General features: G+C 35.4%; 4 protein-coding genes, 1 long non-coding RNA gene and 1 pseudogene across 6 annotated transcripts in view; 1 reads left to right on the forward strand and 5 right to left on the reverse strand.

The window, feature by feature from the left end:
- The window catches only part of LOC130512607 (glutamate receptor 3.4-like), a 2,933-nt gene extending 2,794 nt beyond the window's left edge, over positions 1 to 139 (reverse strand). Inside the window, exon 1 of the mRNA XM_057010761.1 lies at positions 80 to 139. Coding sequence (XP_056866741.1) covers positions 80 to 139 — 60 coding nt within the window. The remainder of the gene's footprint in view (positions 1 to 79) is intronic.
- Positions 140 to 277: 138 nt separating this feature from the next.
- LOC130505479 (uncharacterized) lies at positions 278 to 2,044 on the reverse strand. The gene is made up of 5 exons (XR_008941702.1): positions 1,806 to 2,044; positions 1,627 to 1,717; positions 1,393 to 1,524; positions 1,190 to 1,230; positions 278 to 437 (listed from the first exon to the last, which is right to left on the reverse strand). It is a non-coding gene; the product is annotated as an uncharacterized LOC130505479 (long non-coding RNA).
- Positions 2,045 to 2,640: 596 nt separating this feature from the next.
- LOC108849930 (probable beta-1,3-galactosyltransferase 2) lies at positions 2,641 to 5,619 on the reverse strand. Its single transcript, XM_018623553.2, has 11 exons — positions 5,225 to 5,619; positions 5,042 to 5,138; positions 4,881 to 4,954; positions 4,573 to 4,793; positions 4,445 to 4,508; positions 4,283 to 4,355; positions 4,088 to 4,208; positions 3,912 to 3,999; positions 3,699 to 3,824; positions 3,502 to 3,611; positions 2,641 to 3,126 (listed from the first exon to the last, which is right to left on the reverse strand). The coding sequence occupies exons 1-11, from the start codon at positions 5,347 to 5,349 to the stop codon at positions 2,978 to 2,980; spliced, it is 1,248 nt and encodes a 415-aa protein (XP_018479055.1). The 5' UTR covers positions 5,350 to 5,619; the 3' UTR covers positions 2,641 to 2,977.
- A 6,573-nt stretch (positions 5,620 to 12,192) lies between these two features.
- On the forward strand, positions 12,193 to 12,886 carry LOC130512623 (ankyrin repeat-containing protein BDA1-like; annotated as a pseudogene).
- Positions 12,887 to 13,394: 508 nt separating this feature from the next.
- On the reverse strand, positions 13,395 to 15,140 carry LOC108858366 (NEDD8-activating enzyme E1 regulatory subunit AXR1-like). Of its 2 annotated transcripts, XM_018632309.2 has the most exons (7): positions 14,840 to 15,140; positions 14,646 to 14,739; positions 14,465 to 14,553; positions 14,302 to 14,375; positions 14,148 to 14,225; positions 13,971 to 14,058; positions 13,395 to 13,862 (listed from the first exon to the last, which is right to left on the reverse strand). In XM_018632309.2, exons 1-6 carry the CDS (start codon positions 14,909 to 14,911, stop codon positions 14,028 to 14,030), a joined length of 438 nt encoding a protein of 145 aa, XP_018487811.1. In that variant the 5' UTR covers positions 14,912 to 15,140; the 3' UTR covers positions 13,395 to 13,862; positions 13,971 to 14,027. The 2 variants fall into 2 exon arrangements, with proteins under 2 accessions (XP_018487811.1, XP_056856220.1); XM_057000240.1 differs by having other exon boundaries at positions 13,971 to 14,225.
- Positions 15,141 to 15,327: 187 nt separating this feature from the next.
- On the reverse strand, positions 15,328 to 16,650 carry LOC130505570 (50S ribosomal protein L6, chloroplastic). The gene is made up of 3 exons (XM_057000189.1): positions 16,532 to 16,650; positions 15,924 to 16,223; positions 15,328 to 15,767 (listed from the first exon to the last, which is right to left on the reverse strand). The coding sequence occupies exons 1-3, from the start codon at positions 16,564 to 16,566 to the stop codon at positions 15,431 to 15,433; spliced, it is 672 nt and encodes a 223-aa protein (XP_056856169.1). The 5' UTR covers positions 16,567 to 16,650; the 3' UTR covers positions 15,328 to 15,430.
- Positions 16,651 to 17,774: the final 1,124 nt, after the last annotated feature.

A 17,774-nucleotide genomic window follows, 5' to 3' on the forward strand; every position in this document is an offset into this window, starting at 1 on the left:
CACATCATAACCAAAGGTTATAACATGGATCCAATAATCACTTTTTTTTGAGATATGTAAATATATTTTACCTTTTGACTAAGGAGCGGGCAAAGGAGTCAGGGTCAGAGGTCTTGAAAGCTCTGAGAAAAGACGGCATGTTGCCAATGAAAGGCCAACCCAAATCACCCGGTGGCAGATAGTGACTGTTCTCCCCGAGGCTGGACACATAGAGCCACACGTTCACTTTCTTAACCAACCATCTCAGACTAAGACTGTCACACCCGCATTCTCCAAATTAAATAATAAAAATAATAATAATAAATAATCATAAAATCTCCGTAACTGAAGTACTGAAATAATCGCCAGAAATAATAAAATATAAGTCTGAGAATAAAACAAATGAAAACGCCTAGAAACACCAGTTGTCCGATCAATCTCATACTCGTCGGTCTCACCTGTAAGGAGGGAAAAAAGGAGGGGTGAGTAACAGGGGAGTCACTCAGTGAGGTATGGGATGTTAAACCGCAAACCACTGACCAGTACATAGCACTACTACCATGTAGGCCTAGCTCTAGCATGAAGCAAACACGGTGTCTAATACACCACATAAAACATCCAATGCGCTGATAGTACATGCTACTCTATGCACCCTCGCATTTCCTTATAAGGATATAAATATATAAATATTCATGTATACCAAAAGTATGCGTGGTATAGAAGTGCTTCCCTATACTCCCGCATTCTCCTCATACACAGTGCTACGTAGTATAGAAGTGCTTCCCTATACTCCCGCAGCTCATGCGTGGTACAGAAGTACTTCTCTGTACGCCCCGCAATCTCAACACAAACAATTGCTACGTAGTACAGAAGTGCTTCCCTATACTCCCACAGCTCATACGTGGTACAGAAGTACTTCCCTGTACACCCCGTAATCTCCACACAAATAGGCCGATACAGAAGTACTTCCCTGTATCCGGCTAACCAATCCATATTATATATGTATACTTATAAAACAGTTTTAACATCACTCAATTCATTCAACCGTTGAATCCTCTATTATCCTATTCCAGTTTAACAATCAATATTAATAATAAATAAACAAGACTCTCAAACAGACTCGATTCACAGAGACGGAACATGTTTCGAAACTAAAATTTCCATAATAGTAATACTAAACTAGTTGAGATTTAAACGGAATAGTCCTCACCTTAGCCACTGACCGAGATGAACAACGGAAGATGCGGTCAACTGCAATACGAGGATTAACGACTTAGGTCTAAAAGTTTCCAAAAATAGAAACTTTCCTAAAATATAACTAGGGTTTCCAATAGAAGACTAAGTTTATGGTTTTTTCGGATTTGAACAGATTTAATACCCGAAACCAAAATGATCATAACTTCTTAACCGTACCTCGGTTTGACGATCTAAATGATGATTCGGAAAGCTGAGAACGAGACCTTTCCAATGGTATCTCGCACGTTTTCTAGGTCAGTCTGGATAAACGGGAAAACGTTTATGAAGTTGACTGTTTGTGGATTCGTTCTGCAGAGATCAGTCCCAAATAAACAATCATAACATTACAACCAAAATTCCAAATGATGATCCGTTTTCTTCTATAGGTAGATCTGTGAGTCTATAACTTACCACGAAAGTTTGGCATCAAAATTCCATGATTTGATAATCCATTCCCGAATTTCCTCAATACTGGTCTCAGATGTGTTATGCAGAACAACTCCTTGATAAAACATACATAACTTTTAGAATACAAATCCGATTGGAGATCCGCTTTCAGTGAAACGTAGAGAAAAGAGTTAGCTACTTACTCCAGGAAGATGAAGGTAAATTATGATCGTTGAACCCGCTAAGAGAGAGAAGAACGTGGAGATGGCCAGAGATGCTGGTGATGAAGAATGGCTGCGCTGCTTCTCTTTTTATTTTAGGTTTTAAGAAGAAAGTAATACTTATAATTAATATATAAGTATACCCGGTTTACTAAACCATTGATGATTAATGATTTAAGCTTGTTTAACCCAAATAAATAATTAACCAGAATTTTAATTCTGGTTTATAAAAACCGGGTCGTTACAAAGACATCCCAACACTATCAAAGAGAACCAAACTGGAATCCAACTTGTTGTTTCCGCCATAGCCTTTTTTCACTTAGTTAACTTCCCAGACTCTTTTGTCCTCTTTTTATTCTTATTGTTGAATATTTGTAACCTCCTCTTCATGTAGAGTACGTGTACAAAATTCTAAGAGCTGTCATTATAGGAAAAAAATACCTTAAGAGTTCCCAAATAAAAATGGTAAAGTATCTCAGAAACTGGAATTTTTTTATATGTGCAATTCCTGATAGTAATATCATATATTATATTCTTCATACAGACAAGAGAATCATAACCGGTAGTAATTGATTTGGTAGGTAATTAACTTCTAAGGGATCAAATGCGTGTACATAGCTAATTGGATTTGGTAGAATTACTAAGTGACACATTCCACGCTCCTAAGGATAAACATGGGCTCTATATGACAATGCCTCTTAGTATATCTAAGAAAAAATAAGTTAATCCAGTAAAAACTAGTACAATCACTACTACATGTGTCAAGCCTGAGCTTATATAACATGATTCATGGATAAGATCCTATTGATACGAAAGCTAAGTACTAATAAACGGAAATTTTCAAAAATCTGATACTTGGTCAGATGCGGTTATAAACATGGCATAGTTTTGTTGTATTGATGTAACAGATGCTTCATTTCCAAGTCATCTGAAAATAACAAACCCAATCATATGATTCTTGCCAGAGATTTTTTTCACACTTATCTCTAGTTCTATGTACCTATGTTTACAAAAAAGTGTAAAGTGTGGATCATATCTCTTGATGATACTAAGAAGCAAAGAAAACAAAAAGAATTGTATCTCTGCTTGACCTTCCTCTTTATCTTTGGGCTGTTTTCTTTTGGGAGCAGAACAACCGTGTGTCTTTTTATATGTCAAAAGGTGGCACTCCAAAGAGCGTTTTCGCCTTCACTGCACCGTCTATGAACCTCTTTGAGACGATCTGCTGATCTGCAGATTCCGCTGCATGTCCAGTCGAACGATGCTACACATATGTTCCCAGCTTGTGCTTTCCATTCGCAATCTGCAGTACCGAAACTTAGATTCTTAAGAATTTGTTTTAGTAGAATCGTTACAGAGTGTTGCTATGTTACACGTCACAGTGATATATGTTTGAAACAAGGAAGTAAGATTTGATGTTTTTATCAAATCTGAAAACACTAAGGTTCTTGGTAAGACTTTGTATCAGTAGAGAGACATTTTGATAGGGACGAGTCATCTCTCTTTTAGTAGGGTTCAAAGCAGATTATAATGGTAGTTAGGTGCAAAAGACTAAAGATGTTGACGTTTTATCTAAAAGTTGTTCTCAAAATCTATACATTGATTAAGACTTTATCTCACTTCTTGAAGCATCATCTAGAAAATGTGGCAGGAGATGAAAAGAGCTTTCAAGACTTACCAGGAGGAGTGCCGCAGCATAATCTTCTATCATCAATGTGTTTAACATCAATCCCAATAAACCAAGCTCCTAAGGAAACATCTTCGTTCGCATACTTGTGTAGAACATGCCTGAAACATTTTAACACATACATAGAGAAGGAAGAGATTACATTTGAGTTAAAACAGGATATAATAATAATCTCATCTTGAACTTACTGATTGATTGATATGTAAGAAGCCAAGTCTCTTGAAATGGCATATATCTGACCAGTAGCATGACGGAAGTATTTGTTCCCATTCTCACCAAACTTCCAGTACTCTGGCTCATGGTATCTCACCCCTCTGCTCCATTTATTAAACCAAACATGACTTGTTAACAAAAGGAAAGAACCAGAACAGAAAAGAACGGTGTGAAGGAGGGAACTTTACTTTTGATAGAGAACAGGACCAGATTTCATGCAGCCGATATAGACCCGTGGTTTCTTCCGGTGTCTAACCAGAGTTTCTCCAAGAGTTGCTGCAGATCATTTCAATAAAACCATTAGACTCCACTAGCGAAATGGGATACAGATGAATATATAATGGTCTCCACATATAGAACTTACCTATGTTTACATGAACGTCATCATCTACTTTGACATAGAAATCAGCATCCCACATTGAAAAGGCTGTAGAGAAGTAGGTCTTGGTCTTGCCTGACAGCTCTAGATACCCTTCAACATGGTCCTGTCAGAAACAACATACCAATGAAAATGAAGATAAGAGTATGCACATCTAAACGGCAAAGATGAGAAACATACCAGTCTCAAGAAATCTCCATGCTTCCTGTCCTCAGCTTCTATGGCTCGGTCTAGAATACCCCCGGCCGTGGCACTATAGAATATCAATGAACACACAACATCAATATACACAAAAAAAAAAAAACTCGCATCAGAATCTCTAAGGTAAATCTAGATTCTCACCTGTGACCAATGACAAACCGGATAATAATCCCCTTGTCTTCTTCAAGTCTCCTCCTCTTTTCACCTAAAAAGATAAACATGTTATGAAGAGTCCGACTGAAACAAGCAAGTTTGGTAACTTAAAAAACCTTGAGGCATCCACGTAGCTCGAACAGAATCTCTTCTCTTCCGGCTACTAAAAGCTGTATTAATCCCTACAACCATCAAGTACCGTCGTCTCTTCTTCCCCTGCGGTTGCTTGTTCTTCCCCATATCATCAGAAACAGGAGCACCGTTTGTTAAAGACTCCTGAACTGACCTTGCAGCAGCTAACTCCATCTCTAAGCTCGAAATGGTCTTATCCAATGTCCTGCACGTAACACCAAAAAAAAAACGTTATTAACCATATCACAATGTTGTTCCTGGAAGGTTGAACTATTACTAAAAAAACTCTTACTGTATAGCGTTGTGAGTACTGGATACTTGTGAAAACAAAGCCTGAGGATCTCGTTTAACTTCTTTCTGGTAAAGCTAAAAATAGGGAAACTAAAAATCAGCTCATAAGATGATTAAAAAAAGTTGTGAGATTATGCATTGGATCAAACAAAACTCTCTCACAGATTTAGGATTGCAGCCTTCGGATATGAGCTTTAATCTCTCAGCTTCGGTTACTGATGGACGAGAGACGTCTCTAGATTCCGGAACACTCCACATCCTGCAACAAACAAACAATGATTCATTCATGTGAAACTTCTCTGAGGATCAAAAAAAAAGAATTAGTTAAAAAAAAGGGAAAGATACCGATCGGTGAAGAACATTCCGACGCAGAAGCTCCCTAAACAGAGTAACAACGTCCATTTACGAGACGCGAAGCTTCTAGAAGAAGAATGCTCTCCTCCTCCTCCTTTCATCTTCGTCGTCGTCATTTTTTAATCTCAATCGCAAGTGAAAAGCTTCGTAGCTATCTCTAGACGATGATGAGCTTCATCGTCCGCTGTAAATCAGCTCGAGACTCGGACAAAGTCGAAGAACACCTGAATCTCCAGAGATTCTTCAGCGATTGTTTACAGATCGCGAGATAGTTGAAGAATCTCTATCGTCTCTGTTGCTCTCTCTCTCTCTCTCTCTCTCTCTGAGAGTTTTTGTAGAAGAGAGACGACGTTACAGAGAAGGGAAGACGAAATCAGAACGACTTCTTAACCGTTCAGTTCCCTTATTTATTTTATTCAATCACAAAGGCCAAGTTTCTTGTGAATTTACCGAACTGTCCTTGCGTTGTTGTGAATTTACCATACTGTCCTTGTTGAGAACTTGGGCTTCTTTTTTTTTCCATTGATGTGACTAATTATTGGTTTCTCCAGCTAATGTGTACATAGCCTAAGCTATATATTTATATAGGTATGTGACACATACGGCATGTGTAGATATTGTAAGGAGTGGCTGGTTGACTTTGAGTCTTTACTCTGACTTTGAGTCTTTACTCTTTAGCACAGAGCTGGTCCTCACCACGTATTCGGAATGGGTGGGAGTAGGGCTGGGCAAAAAATCCGAATCCGAAAAACCGAACCGAACCCGATCCGAAAAAGTAGCACCGAACCCGAACCGAAATTGATTAAATATCCGAACGGGTTCAAAATTTCGGTATTTAAAGAACCGAAACCGAACCCGATCCGAACCGAAGTATTGTGGGTACCCGAATGTATCCGAAATAAATTTATATACTTAAATATATACATTATTTTTATATATGATGTATATTAAAAATATTAAAAATATATAAGATATCTTTAAGTTTTCCAAAATATTCGAAAATATATGCAAATAGTCAAAAGTAAATGTTTAAATAGCTAAAGTATACTGAAAACACCAAAAATAGTTAAATATCTATTGATTCTTTATCCAAATATTCAAAGAAAACCAATTTATATGTTAAATTAAGATATTTTAACATATATGTTATGAAAATTTATATGTAATATATTATCTCTCTTATATATTTTGAAAATTTAAAGTATATAATGGATTTTGAAAATTTAAAAACATTTTAAATGGGTTATCCGAACACGAACCGAACCCGCAAAGATCCGAACCGAACCCGAACCAAAATTTAAAAATATCCGAATGGGGCTGAAATCTTTAACCCCGAAAACCCGAAACCCGAATGGACTGAACCGAAACCCGAATGGGTACCCGAACGCCCAGCCCTAGGTGGGAGTGTTAAATGTGTTAGTAAATAGAAATTGACTATTCATCAGTTCAAAGAATCTTCAAATAAAAATAAGTTTCAACACACACAAATACGTTCGAAAGTGATTTCATTTTTTTCATGGACATATCCAAATGCAAAGTATCGATCGAACTGTATGTACATAAACAATTTATCGGATTTGATAATTTGATTGATTAAAATATTTTCATGATGTCTTGGTAGAGTAACCTTCAAGTTTTTAGAGGATCCATTTTTTTCTTGTCAGCAGAGGATCCATATAATATTTTATATTTTGAATTTCACAAATCAATTAATACAGTTTTTAGTTTTGCAGATGAATGTGTATGGATGTTTGTCCAATATACTCGAAAGATATTTTCTAATGGCTTTAAGAAAATTGAAAAGTGTAAGATAACTAGAAACAGACATTCAAATTGATACATTTTAAATCAGATTTGGAGGTAGTAGTTTGTATATAATAGAGAGATATCTTTTTTTTGTCAAGCAAGCAAGAAAGAAAGAAATAAGAGATTCTGTGATTGTACTGAGAGGATTCAATTTTGATTTTCGGAAAGAAATAAGAGATGGAAAAGAAAAATAAAAAAGATAGTTATTACTATTTTAGTCGGGTCTTTTCGGTTCATAAGAGATTCTGCGACTGTACTGATACATCATGTGATGCTCTCCGTTTTGCATCACAAGCTCACTGCACCTGTATTCGAATCGTGGGTCCCGCCTCACGAGCTTTTCCCACGTGTCATCATGAAATTTTACAAACCATGAGTTTGTGTAACTAATGTCCAAAATGATACCACATGCTTTGACGAATGACGACGATGGATCTGTCTCTCGGTCTAGTTCTTCGCTTTCATGCATTTTGCGCGTAATAGTTCTTTGAGGATACGTATGCTTTATTTAACTTTGGAAACTAACTATGTTTACATTAGTTTAGTAGAGTGATTCTGATGTTTCAAAACTTCTTGAGGGCTACATATAATTAACTAAATTCGGTTTATCAGTTGATGCCACGATAGAGTTTCAATTCCCAATGACGCTTCTAAGATTTAGTATTATGAATTTCAGCTTGAAGACTGGTTTATAAACACAGTTAACTCCTAGGGAACATACATGTATGTCGTTACTGAAAGTTTCAGTCTGAAACACAAACATCTGATATTTAATTATTAAATATTTTGGACCATTTTCTATCTAGTATCTATGGTAACGTTATACCCATTCAAAATCTCACACTGATTCTAAACTCATTTGTGAGAAAAAAACAATAATAGAATTTGAAGTTTTTGTTTTCTTGACGTAATATTCCATCGATGGTTGTGCTAATGCCCCATGGCATGTGATCATTCAAGAAGTCGGTGCTAATTTATTTGAATAGCAACGAGATGAGACTGTAATAAATTGATTAGATCAATGTTATCCAAAATTATTTAAATGTCAATAATAGCTCGAGCTTCAGATCTGTCGTTGATGTTTTTTGTATCCGGTGGATATGGACGAGGGGAACTATTTATGTGGTCTTTTATGCTTAATTATAAACAAGTGCTATATTCTGGGAATGTGATGGTGGTCAAGTACAACGTGTTTGGTGTGTCTGTATGTCATAATAGCTGTTTATCAAAGCAACATGGCCGTTTCAAACATGTTTGTCTTTTAATAGATGTTAGCTATCGTCTTTTTTTTCATTTGTATATGTAAAATATCATTCTTTTAAAAACTGTAATAGTTTAAAAAAAAATTGTCTCAGTCAAAAAAAAAAATTTATATTTTGTTGTAAAATCATAAACGCATAAACAAAACAGAACAATAAATACAAACATGAATAAGATTATATGTAACACGTACATTATACTGGTTTTAGTTCAATGATGATAAAATTAAGGCTGATAATAATATTATATACCAAATTACATATTTTATTAAAAAAGTGTGGTGTCTCTGTCATTAGCCACTCGATTATATATCTATTAGTGGCTCAAAGAGGAAGTCAAAAGAATCAAAACTTACATTAAGTACATAACCATAAAAGTGGAGTAGACACATGCATACTTTAATACGTGTGTATGGCCACCAATAATTCAGCGAAATGATTTGAAGTAAAAATGAAAAAATCCAGCGAAATGAGAGTGTCATTTAAGGTATACACCGTTCGCAACCGACATCGACATTCAGTAGAAATGTAGAATCATAATCAAATGCACGGTTCGGTTAACTGAAATGTCACTTTTATTTCAATCACTAACTAAAACCTTCCAACCGGCTGGTTCAAGAGTTACGTTTCAAGGAGCAAAAGCGAGCTGCTCTGTACGTAAAGATATTATACAAAACAATGATAAATTTGAAACCAATTAATTGGCCAACTAATCTATAAACCGGCCACTTGACTAGTTTACCTATACCACATATCGGTTATATTCGGTTTAATCTGGTATATTGGGCAAACAATGAAATGGTGGTAGAAGTTAGGTGCTTTGCTTGAAAGAGGAGACTGCCACTTTACCTAATTCAGTTTCAAAGTTTGGTCACTCTCTTCTTCAAGCAAACCCCTTTAAAGCTGACAATCCCATATTCAGGGCCGTCTCAAGCTTTAGACAGACCCGGTTCAAAATAAGAAAATAAGATTTTTTTAACAATAAGAAAATAAGAAAATAAGATTCTGAAATAATATATTTTTCTTTTTACAAAATATCAGTATAATATAAAATAAATACATCAATTAATTATTTTATATCTAAATAACATTATTTCTAGTTTTTAATGCAAAATCACTGATCAAATCATTGAACAAGATTATTTAGCATTTTTCAATGCAAAATCGTTGATCAAATCATCAAATTTGATCATTCTTCTATTTTTAAGTTATTTTTTATGTTTATTATTTGGATATGGATAGCAAGATATATACTTTTAATTGGACAAATTACTCATTCTTGTCAACATAATTTGTAGGCTAGTTTTCTTTTCTTTGTGTTTTTTTATTTCTAACTAAAAATGGTGAAAAAATATATTTTGTTATCCGTATTTATAATCACTAATTAATAATTTTTTCCTAAACATAATCAATTAGAATATTAACTTTATATACTACCATTGAATATTCAAACATACATTAACAACTATTTCTTACTTTCCAAAATATATAATTGATAAAAATATTAATTACGTCCTAATTTACTGTATTTTAGTTGGTTATATAAACAAAATAAAAATTGTAGTTTACATTATTGGTTATAAATACGGAACCTAAATTCAAATATAGTTATTCTGATTTTTTATAAAAGTATGATTTTAAATTTATAACTATTACTAAAACAAAAAAAATTATGGACCCTCTAAAATTTTGGACCCTGTTCGACCGCTCCACTTGCACGTGCTAAAAGACGGTCCTGCCCATATTCATCATCCATCGATTTGCTTCTTGTTGCTACTCCTTTTTCAGAGGCCACTACTTTATTCTTAACCATATATAAATATATAATAATATTTTCTTATAAAATCTTAGGTTTGGATTTATTCTCTTCCTTTTTAATTTAGTATGTAGGTGCTTTTAAAATTTTTTTTGTTCACATGTGCTTTTAAACATATATGAGCAAAATATGGTATTGATTGAAGCTTTGATAGCAAAGAAAGAATTAATTGCTAAAGGCAAATTATGGTCTGTTAGGCTTTTAGAGAACCAAAATTCAACAGAGAGATACGATTTTAATTTGCTTGCTTTACGTAAAATAAAACAAGTTTCACTCGAATACAAAGTGGATCTTGAATGTTCATAGCAATAGTGTCAATAGCCTAATGCTTTCACAAATAATATACTCATATAATTTATGTCTTTAAACTGTGTGATTCTATTCACAATAGGTGGTGATTGCTTTTAGATGATAAAATTTCCTAATGGGTGATGATTATTTGTGGCGGCATCAAATGGAAATGGAAATGGAAATGGGAAAGACAGACGTTTACAAGACTATTTTACATCCTATTTGTTAAAGTATATATATTATATATATGCATATTAGAATAAATCCAAAGACATATCGAAAACGAAATGCCATTGTAGTAACTAATGACACCCACCAAGCTTTGGTGGCCTCTATTATTATTGCCTTTTGTTTTCATTTCATAAACCCACATTGTATTTGTGGCTCCTATCTTTTCTTTTGAAGCAGCAAGATTTGAAATAACTTAATTCTTTGATGCCCAATAACTTCTTAGACAGTTTTAGTATTCCATCTTGATTGATACTCTTGGACCCCATTTTCTTGACAAAATAACTTTTGATGTAAGTGGTGTCAAAAATAACTCAAATTATTGTCGTTTGTCTGAATTAAACCATCTCATAAACCTTCTGCCGACTAATCATGTGTAGATTGGGCTTTACTCTCGCCCATTTGTGTCATTTCGGAGGATGCATCCACCGTCTTCCCCGGAGAGAGTAGTAATCATCGAAGGACTAATGTCACATTTGGAATTTCTGTTGCCCAAAGAATGACACCGTTCTCACATAGAGAGATGACACTGAAGAGAGCCTGATAATAAAATTATTGTTTGATTTTATATTGGTTAACCGTTTCTGATTGCATTAAAATAAATTTCTTTCGACTGTTTAGTGTTTATTATAAAAGTTTACCATCAATGTTTTTTTTTGTTTACCGAGGGTCCCAGACCGGGGCCTAGACATCCCTCGAAACCCGCAGCAGCCACGTCATTTCTACCCCAGAAAATAGCAGGGTGGGCTCAAAATTTAAAAATATATTTTAAAATAAAAAATTCGATTGATTAAGATTGTTTATATCCTTAATGGATAAATATATAAATTACCTACAAAATAAAAACGAAATTTTTATTACATAAGTAAATAAAATTAATAATAATAAGAATTATCCAAAATTTATTAATATATTTTAAAATAAAAAATTTAGAGTGTTCAATATCATTTATACCTTTAATGAATTAACATAAATTAACAACAAAATAGAAAACTAATTTTAATTTTTTGATTAGATAAATTATTAAAATTAATATTAATACTAATTATACAAAATCATATTGATCATATTAATCAAAACGAATTTATATTAATCATATTATTTTAATAAAAATATATATTATTTTTATTTCAATCTAACAATAAATATATTGATCCAACTATTACTTTTTGTAAGTAAATGTTTTTATTGTTTATGTTTAAATAGTATAGATGAGCAAAATATATATAATAGAAAATATAAATAATGGAAAAGAAATGGAAAATATAAGCAAAACATAAGTAAAAATAAGTGCACAAAAAGTGATAACAAAAGTATAAGATTTCAAAATTAAAAGTAGTTTTAATATGTTAGTGTTTTCAAAAATTTAATACAATAATAAACATACATATTTTAATAAAATATATAAACTAATAAATATTCATAAGAAAATTGTGTCTGCATACGCGGATAACACACCTAGTATATATAAAAACAAGTTCTGCCTCCTATGAATGAATGAACTAGGTGAGATTCTTATACAAGATTCTTTCCTAATATGATTGATCCGTTATATGTAGATGCTGAGACTGTTATTGAAATGTCGATCGGTTGAGCGAAACAAAGTAAATGGTGTTGATTTAACTTTCCTCGACATCTTAAGAAGCCAGGGACCGAGAGACTTGGATTTGGAACAACTTGTTGCAAATACCGGGTGCAAAGAGGCGGTGTCCCTGCCAAAACCCAAGGCAATGCTTAAGATATTTGACATCACCACTCACTTTCTCGAATTTCGGCTCCACTTTCATGAGACGCCTAATGAGTAGCATATCAGACGAAGCACGTGGACTCTTACTGATTGTCTGCACTCTGGTAGTAACGACCACTTACCAGACTGCACTCTAGCCTCCAGGAGGTGCACAGAAACCCGAGGATACTGCTAATGCAAGTTCCAATGGGAGGAAACAGATGTTCTTCATGTTTCTTTGGACTTCCAACACCGTGGGCTTCTGCTCTGCGACTTTCTACACAATTTGTCTCATACCGACTGGTAACAAGTTTGTATGTTGGTTCTTCTGGATGGTGGGACCCCTGTGCATTTCTTATGCCGTAGCTATGGGAGTAATCTCATCGAACCCGCTATTTTCTCTCTTCGCGGCCTTGCTCGCCTTCCTGGTCCCTGCTTTGTCTATGTTGCATGAAGTTTCCATACGTTTCCAGGAGCATCGGACTGTGGCCTCTGAGCCCCGATTGAGGTGGTTTTGGAAGGATTGACACAACATGTTTCACTTCTATTACAGGAGGAGAGAGGATTTTGAGAAGATAGAAGATGCAACCGTCAATACATATGCAATGCCCCTTTGTTTAGTCTTTTTCTTTTGTTATTTATGACTTTTATATATCCTATGCTATGTAATGAATGATTTCATGCAGGTGAAGCTCGATACCATCTTTACTTCTATCGTCCTCTTGCTCAAACTTTATTGCATAGAAACGGACTCCTGCTCATTACAGGATGTTAAAATATTCACCTTTTACTTTATTAACTCAGTATGGTTATTACAGGCTCGCTCTAATGTTATTATAACACCCTTCAAGCTTTTTGTTGTTGTTGTTGCTACTGCAGCTCTGATCGGATCTCTGTAATGTTTGATTTGCTCAGCTTTTGCAGGTGTGAGATCTACACACGCATTTAATTTTGCATGGAACCATTTCTCACAAACATTGGTGTAGCAGCATAATACAAATAATTATTCTGATTCGTAAAAATCATTGATGTAACTGTATCCATATCTAATCATTTGGCTTCCAAACATGGTATACATACAATTGCCTGAACGTGAAGGATGAAGAAAAAAAGAGAACATGAAGCAAGCAGCTTAGGCAAAAGGTTTCTCGCAGATATGTTCTACCTGCTTAGGAGATTTTTTACTAGAGTAATCTCAGTCCTTTTTCATGACGAGCTCTCTGCCACTCTTCTTTCAGGGATTATGACTGATCCAGCTTGCCTTCTCCTTTCCTCTTTAGCCACCTTGAGGCTTACGGACGTTCTATCACCCCAGCATACTCGTTGTAGGCTTCAATGACCTGAGCAAAAGACAGAGCTCAAATCTTTTGATGGCTTCTTGAGACGCGATTCCTCCAAGAAAGGCAGCAACCACATGAAGCTCAGAGGCACCAAACCGACACATCTCATTGATAAGATCATCTGGCAGTAGTTTTTAACCGAGAAATGTCCTCATCCATCCCTCTACAAGAAAAAAAACAGATTTTTTCATATTAATAATACTAACCAAACAAATACCAATTGTTCAGAGATAGGTTTTTAGCTTTGTTGCCGTAATGAGTCTCTTCTTACCCCATCAAACTGGCCAGGAAACTTGTTATATAGTTGGCGGAAAACCTGTCCACAGCTCTAAGAAGAATATAAAATCCCATTGCACCAACTGCGACCGTTAACAACATTAACATGCAACCATAGAAAGCAAACAAGCTCACTTTTCAAACCAGATGATGCTTTTGTTTGTGTTCACACCTGTAATCCTCGTCCGCTAAACACTTTTGAATCTCGGTCACAGAAGGATTGCTGAACTCCTCCTCTACCATACGATATCTGCATACCTACGAACGATCACATAATCTGAAAAAAATAGATTTGATGATGAAGTAGTAACAGTCATTGTACTTACTCTGTTGACGACGTCATATCTGGTATAGAGCCTTCGAGGGGTGCCTCTCCACCACCTTCGTTCGAGACAAACTCCTGCAGGTGGTGGTGATGTATGACAAGCATTAGTATTATGAAACATGAAAGTAAAAAGTTTGGGAGAGAGCAATTTTCTGGTTTCGAACCTTCAGAGCCGCTACCATCACCCCAAAATCTGAGGAGTTTGAACTCGCTTCAGCACAAGCATCATTGCTGATCTGTTGGATCTCTGAGCCTGGAACAGAAACCAGGAATAACTGTGATGATGATGATGATGATAAAGTTTTCTGTTTAGATACCACACACCACACGAGGTATCAAACTTACTGATTTCACGAGGAGCAAAAACTTTGAAAGCGGCTTCAATGGCCTCTTTGTAGTTATCCTCATCCATAGATATCATCTTGGACTTCACCAAATCCTAAGATTTCAAGGATTAAGTTAGATTAGATAAAAAGAGCCAGAAGAAAGCAAGCTGGCTAGCTTTATGAATTAGCAAAGTAGCAAAAGAAGAAGAGCACCTTAAATTCTTTTTTCTCTTCCCTGGTCAAAGGAAGATTGCCACTATGGGACTGAGTCCATTCATCAGCCATCTTCACAAGAACGACGACGTAAGGTATGTGTTTATGCCCTACAGGATCAGATACATTGAGATCAACAGTCTCCGCAAAACTGCAGTTCAATAAATAGTTAAGAATGTTCACATATCTCCCGAGTGTTTATGTCTATCCGATAGCCACAGCAAAAGTAATGTACCTCTTGAGTTGAGGTCATGGATTATTCAAGCGAAGGTCATCAAGAAAGTGATCAGGCTTTGAGTCAACTTAGCATATTACCATTGGCGACAAATATTTTCACTCTAATCCACAAGTTATTCTAGCAAAAATTGGGTAAAGAAAGGTATTATTACCTTAAAAGAGACACGAACAAAGCCAGCAAGGCCATAAGAGCACAACAAGATTTTTTACCACAAGATTTGTTTTTTCTCAGTAAGTTCGCAACCAGTGAATCATGGGGAAAAGTTTCACATTTTTTTCATAAAAAAAGATTTGCGCAAATACACATTTAACATAGAAAGGGTAAAATACACAACAACAAGGAACAAAAGATGATCACTTCTTCTTTCCAGCTTTGCCTTCTTTCCTCCTCACAATCTCATCTGAATACTTCACTCCCTTACCCTTGTACGGCTCCGGCGGCCTCCACTTCCTCACCGTCGCAGCAAACTGCCCTATCTCGCTCTTGTCGTATCCACTCACCGTGATCCTCGTGTTCTCTTCCACTTTCACTTTCAAACTATCCGGTATCTGCATCTTCACCGGGTGAGAAAACCCGAGATTCAGAACCAGCTCTTTCCCTTCCACGGTGGCACGGTAACCAACACCCACTAGTATCAGCTTCTTCTCAAATCCCTTTGACACTCCCACCACCATGTTATCCGTTAGCGTCCTAATAACACATGAGAGTTACAAAAAGGGTAGTTTAGCAGCAATAAAACAAACCTCTAAAGTTCAAGACTTTGTAACCAATTGATATAAAGTTCAAGACTTTTGTTTCTGTGACCACTTGATATATAATAATAAAGGTGTTGAGAGCTTTGTGAACCTGAAAAGGCCGTGCATTTGGTTGGCTCTTCTAGTTTCGACTGTTTTTTTGACCCTCAATAAACCAGCATCTTCTTTGATGAGCTCAACTTCGCGTGGGTAAGTTAGAGCGAGCTCTCCTAATGGACCTTTGACTTTCAAGTCTTGACCTTCTAATGCGATGGTTACATTGGATGGTACAGCGATGGGCTGCTTCCCTATCCTTGATTCCTTGCACTCTATGGTCTTGCTGGAGAAACCCACTCGAGCAAACTGCTTGGTTGAGACCTTGAACACGTTCCTATCTCCCAAAAATGATGACCTAAACAACAGTCACAGTATCTCTCTTATTGTTCAGACAAACAAACAGATTGGAACCAAGTTATGTAAGAGCGTTCTAGAATTCTGTTTTTTTTTTCGAAATTAAAAACTGAGTTTGCGAATCCAAAATCACAAAAAAATTCACCAGCCAAGTCAACATTCGTATAGCATAGCATTTTCATACAGAGAGATTCTTCACACTCTCGGGGACTCGTGAACCCAACATTCAAAGAGATGATGAAATTAAGAAAGCGAAACCCAGAGAGGAACTAGAGAGCCGGTCTAATGTTGTAACTATGTAAATAGTACCTGGGTTGAAAAGAAGTGACGACTGAGGAAGCCATAGCTTGCTAGGATTGACGACGGAGCTCTGCTCCAGGAAGGAGGAGGAGGATGGAGAGAAGAGAGTGTTTTATCCAAAACGACTTATCCAGCCACTGTTTGTTTGTCCTCTGTTATATCTTTGAAAGTATTGCTTTTGCGGCCCATTATTATATAACTATTACAAGGCCTATTATTATATAACTATCACAAGGCCCATTATTATAGGTATTATGACGCGCACTATATACAAGCCCAACGATCTGTTTTTACGTCCCAGTTTGTGATTTTAAGACCCAACACGACATTAAAATTTTGAAAATAAAAACTGGAATTACGTAGCGAAAGTGAAAAAACTTAAGTCGACAAAAAAAAAGAAGTGAAAAAACTTATTAACTGTCCACACACACTGTCAAAGGTAATACTTTGCATCAAATGGTTTGAGGTCAATAAACAGGCTCGATCAAATACGTGGGTTTTTTTTCTAAATCTATTCTATTTTTCCTTTATCGTCATACTTATACATACGTTAATAGACATGGCTGAAATGTAATAGACAAGGAAATAGAAGATGATAAGGGCCCCCACACTCTGAAAAATACAAATAACACATCCAGAAGAATCGAATTAAAGAAGAAAGACTGAAATTGTATATTTTCACTGGTCCATATTTCTTTTCGTGTCATCTCTAAATATATACAAAAAAGTGGATGTTATAAGATCCCCAAAAGATCATTAGTGTGGGATCAATGGCATGTTAATAGTAAGTTAGTAACATACCAGGTCTCAACTAATAACAAATGGATCTCTACTTTATAATATTCCTTTATGAACAATCTATTAAAGGTACAAAGAATAGTAGAGTCCATGTGTTTTTTTTTGTTCACCAGAGTCCCCATGTGTTTCATGCACCTTTTTATCATCATATGAAAACTTCCGGGTTCACAAACCTTGTAGTATAATACTAACTTTATATCTATGGCTGATTAAACTCTTGTTTTAACTTGAAATTAATTGGCAAAGATTGAGGAGAAGTTTCCCTTCTTCAAGCAACTAGGTTATCACATTCACACTTACAAAGCTTTTGCCATGTGGTTAATTAACAACAATCGCAAAATACGTATATTATTTGAAAATCTTCATATCATTATGGAAAATATAGTTTACCAAGGAAAGAAACGGATTAATTTTAGAAGTTGAGTCAGAAAAAAAAAAGCATGGATACCCCACC

This window comes from Raphanus sativus, chromosome 1 (assembly GCF_000801105.2).
Source record: "Raphanus sativus cultivar WK10039 chromosome 1, ASM80110v3, whole genome shotgun sequence".
NCBI classification, from domain to species: Eukaryota; Viridiplantae; Streptophyta; class Magnoliopsida; order Brassicales; family Brassicaceae; genus Raphanus; species Raphanus sativus.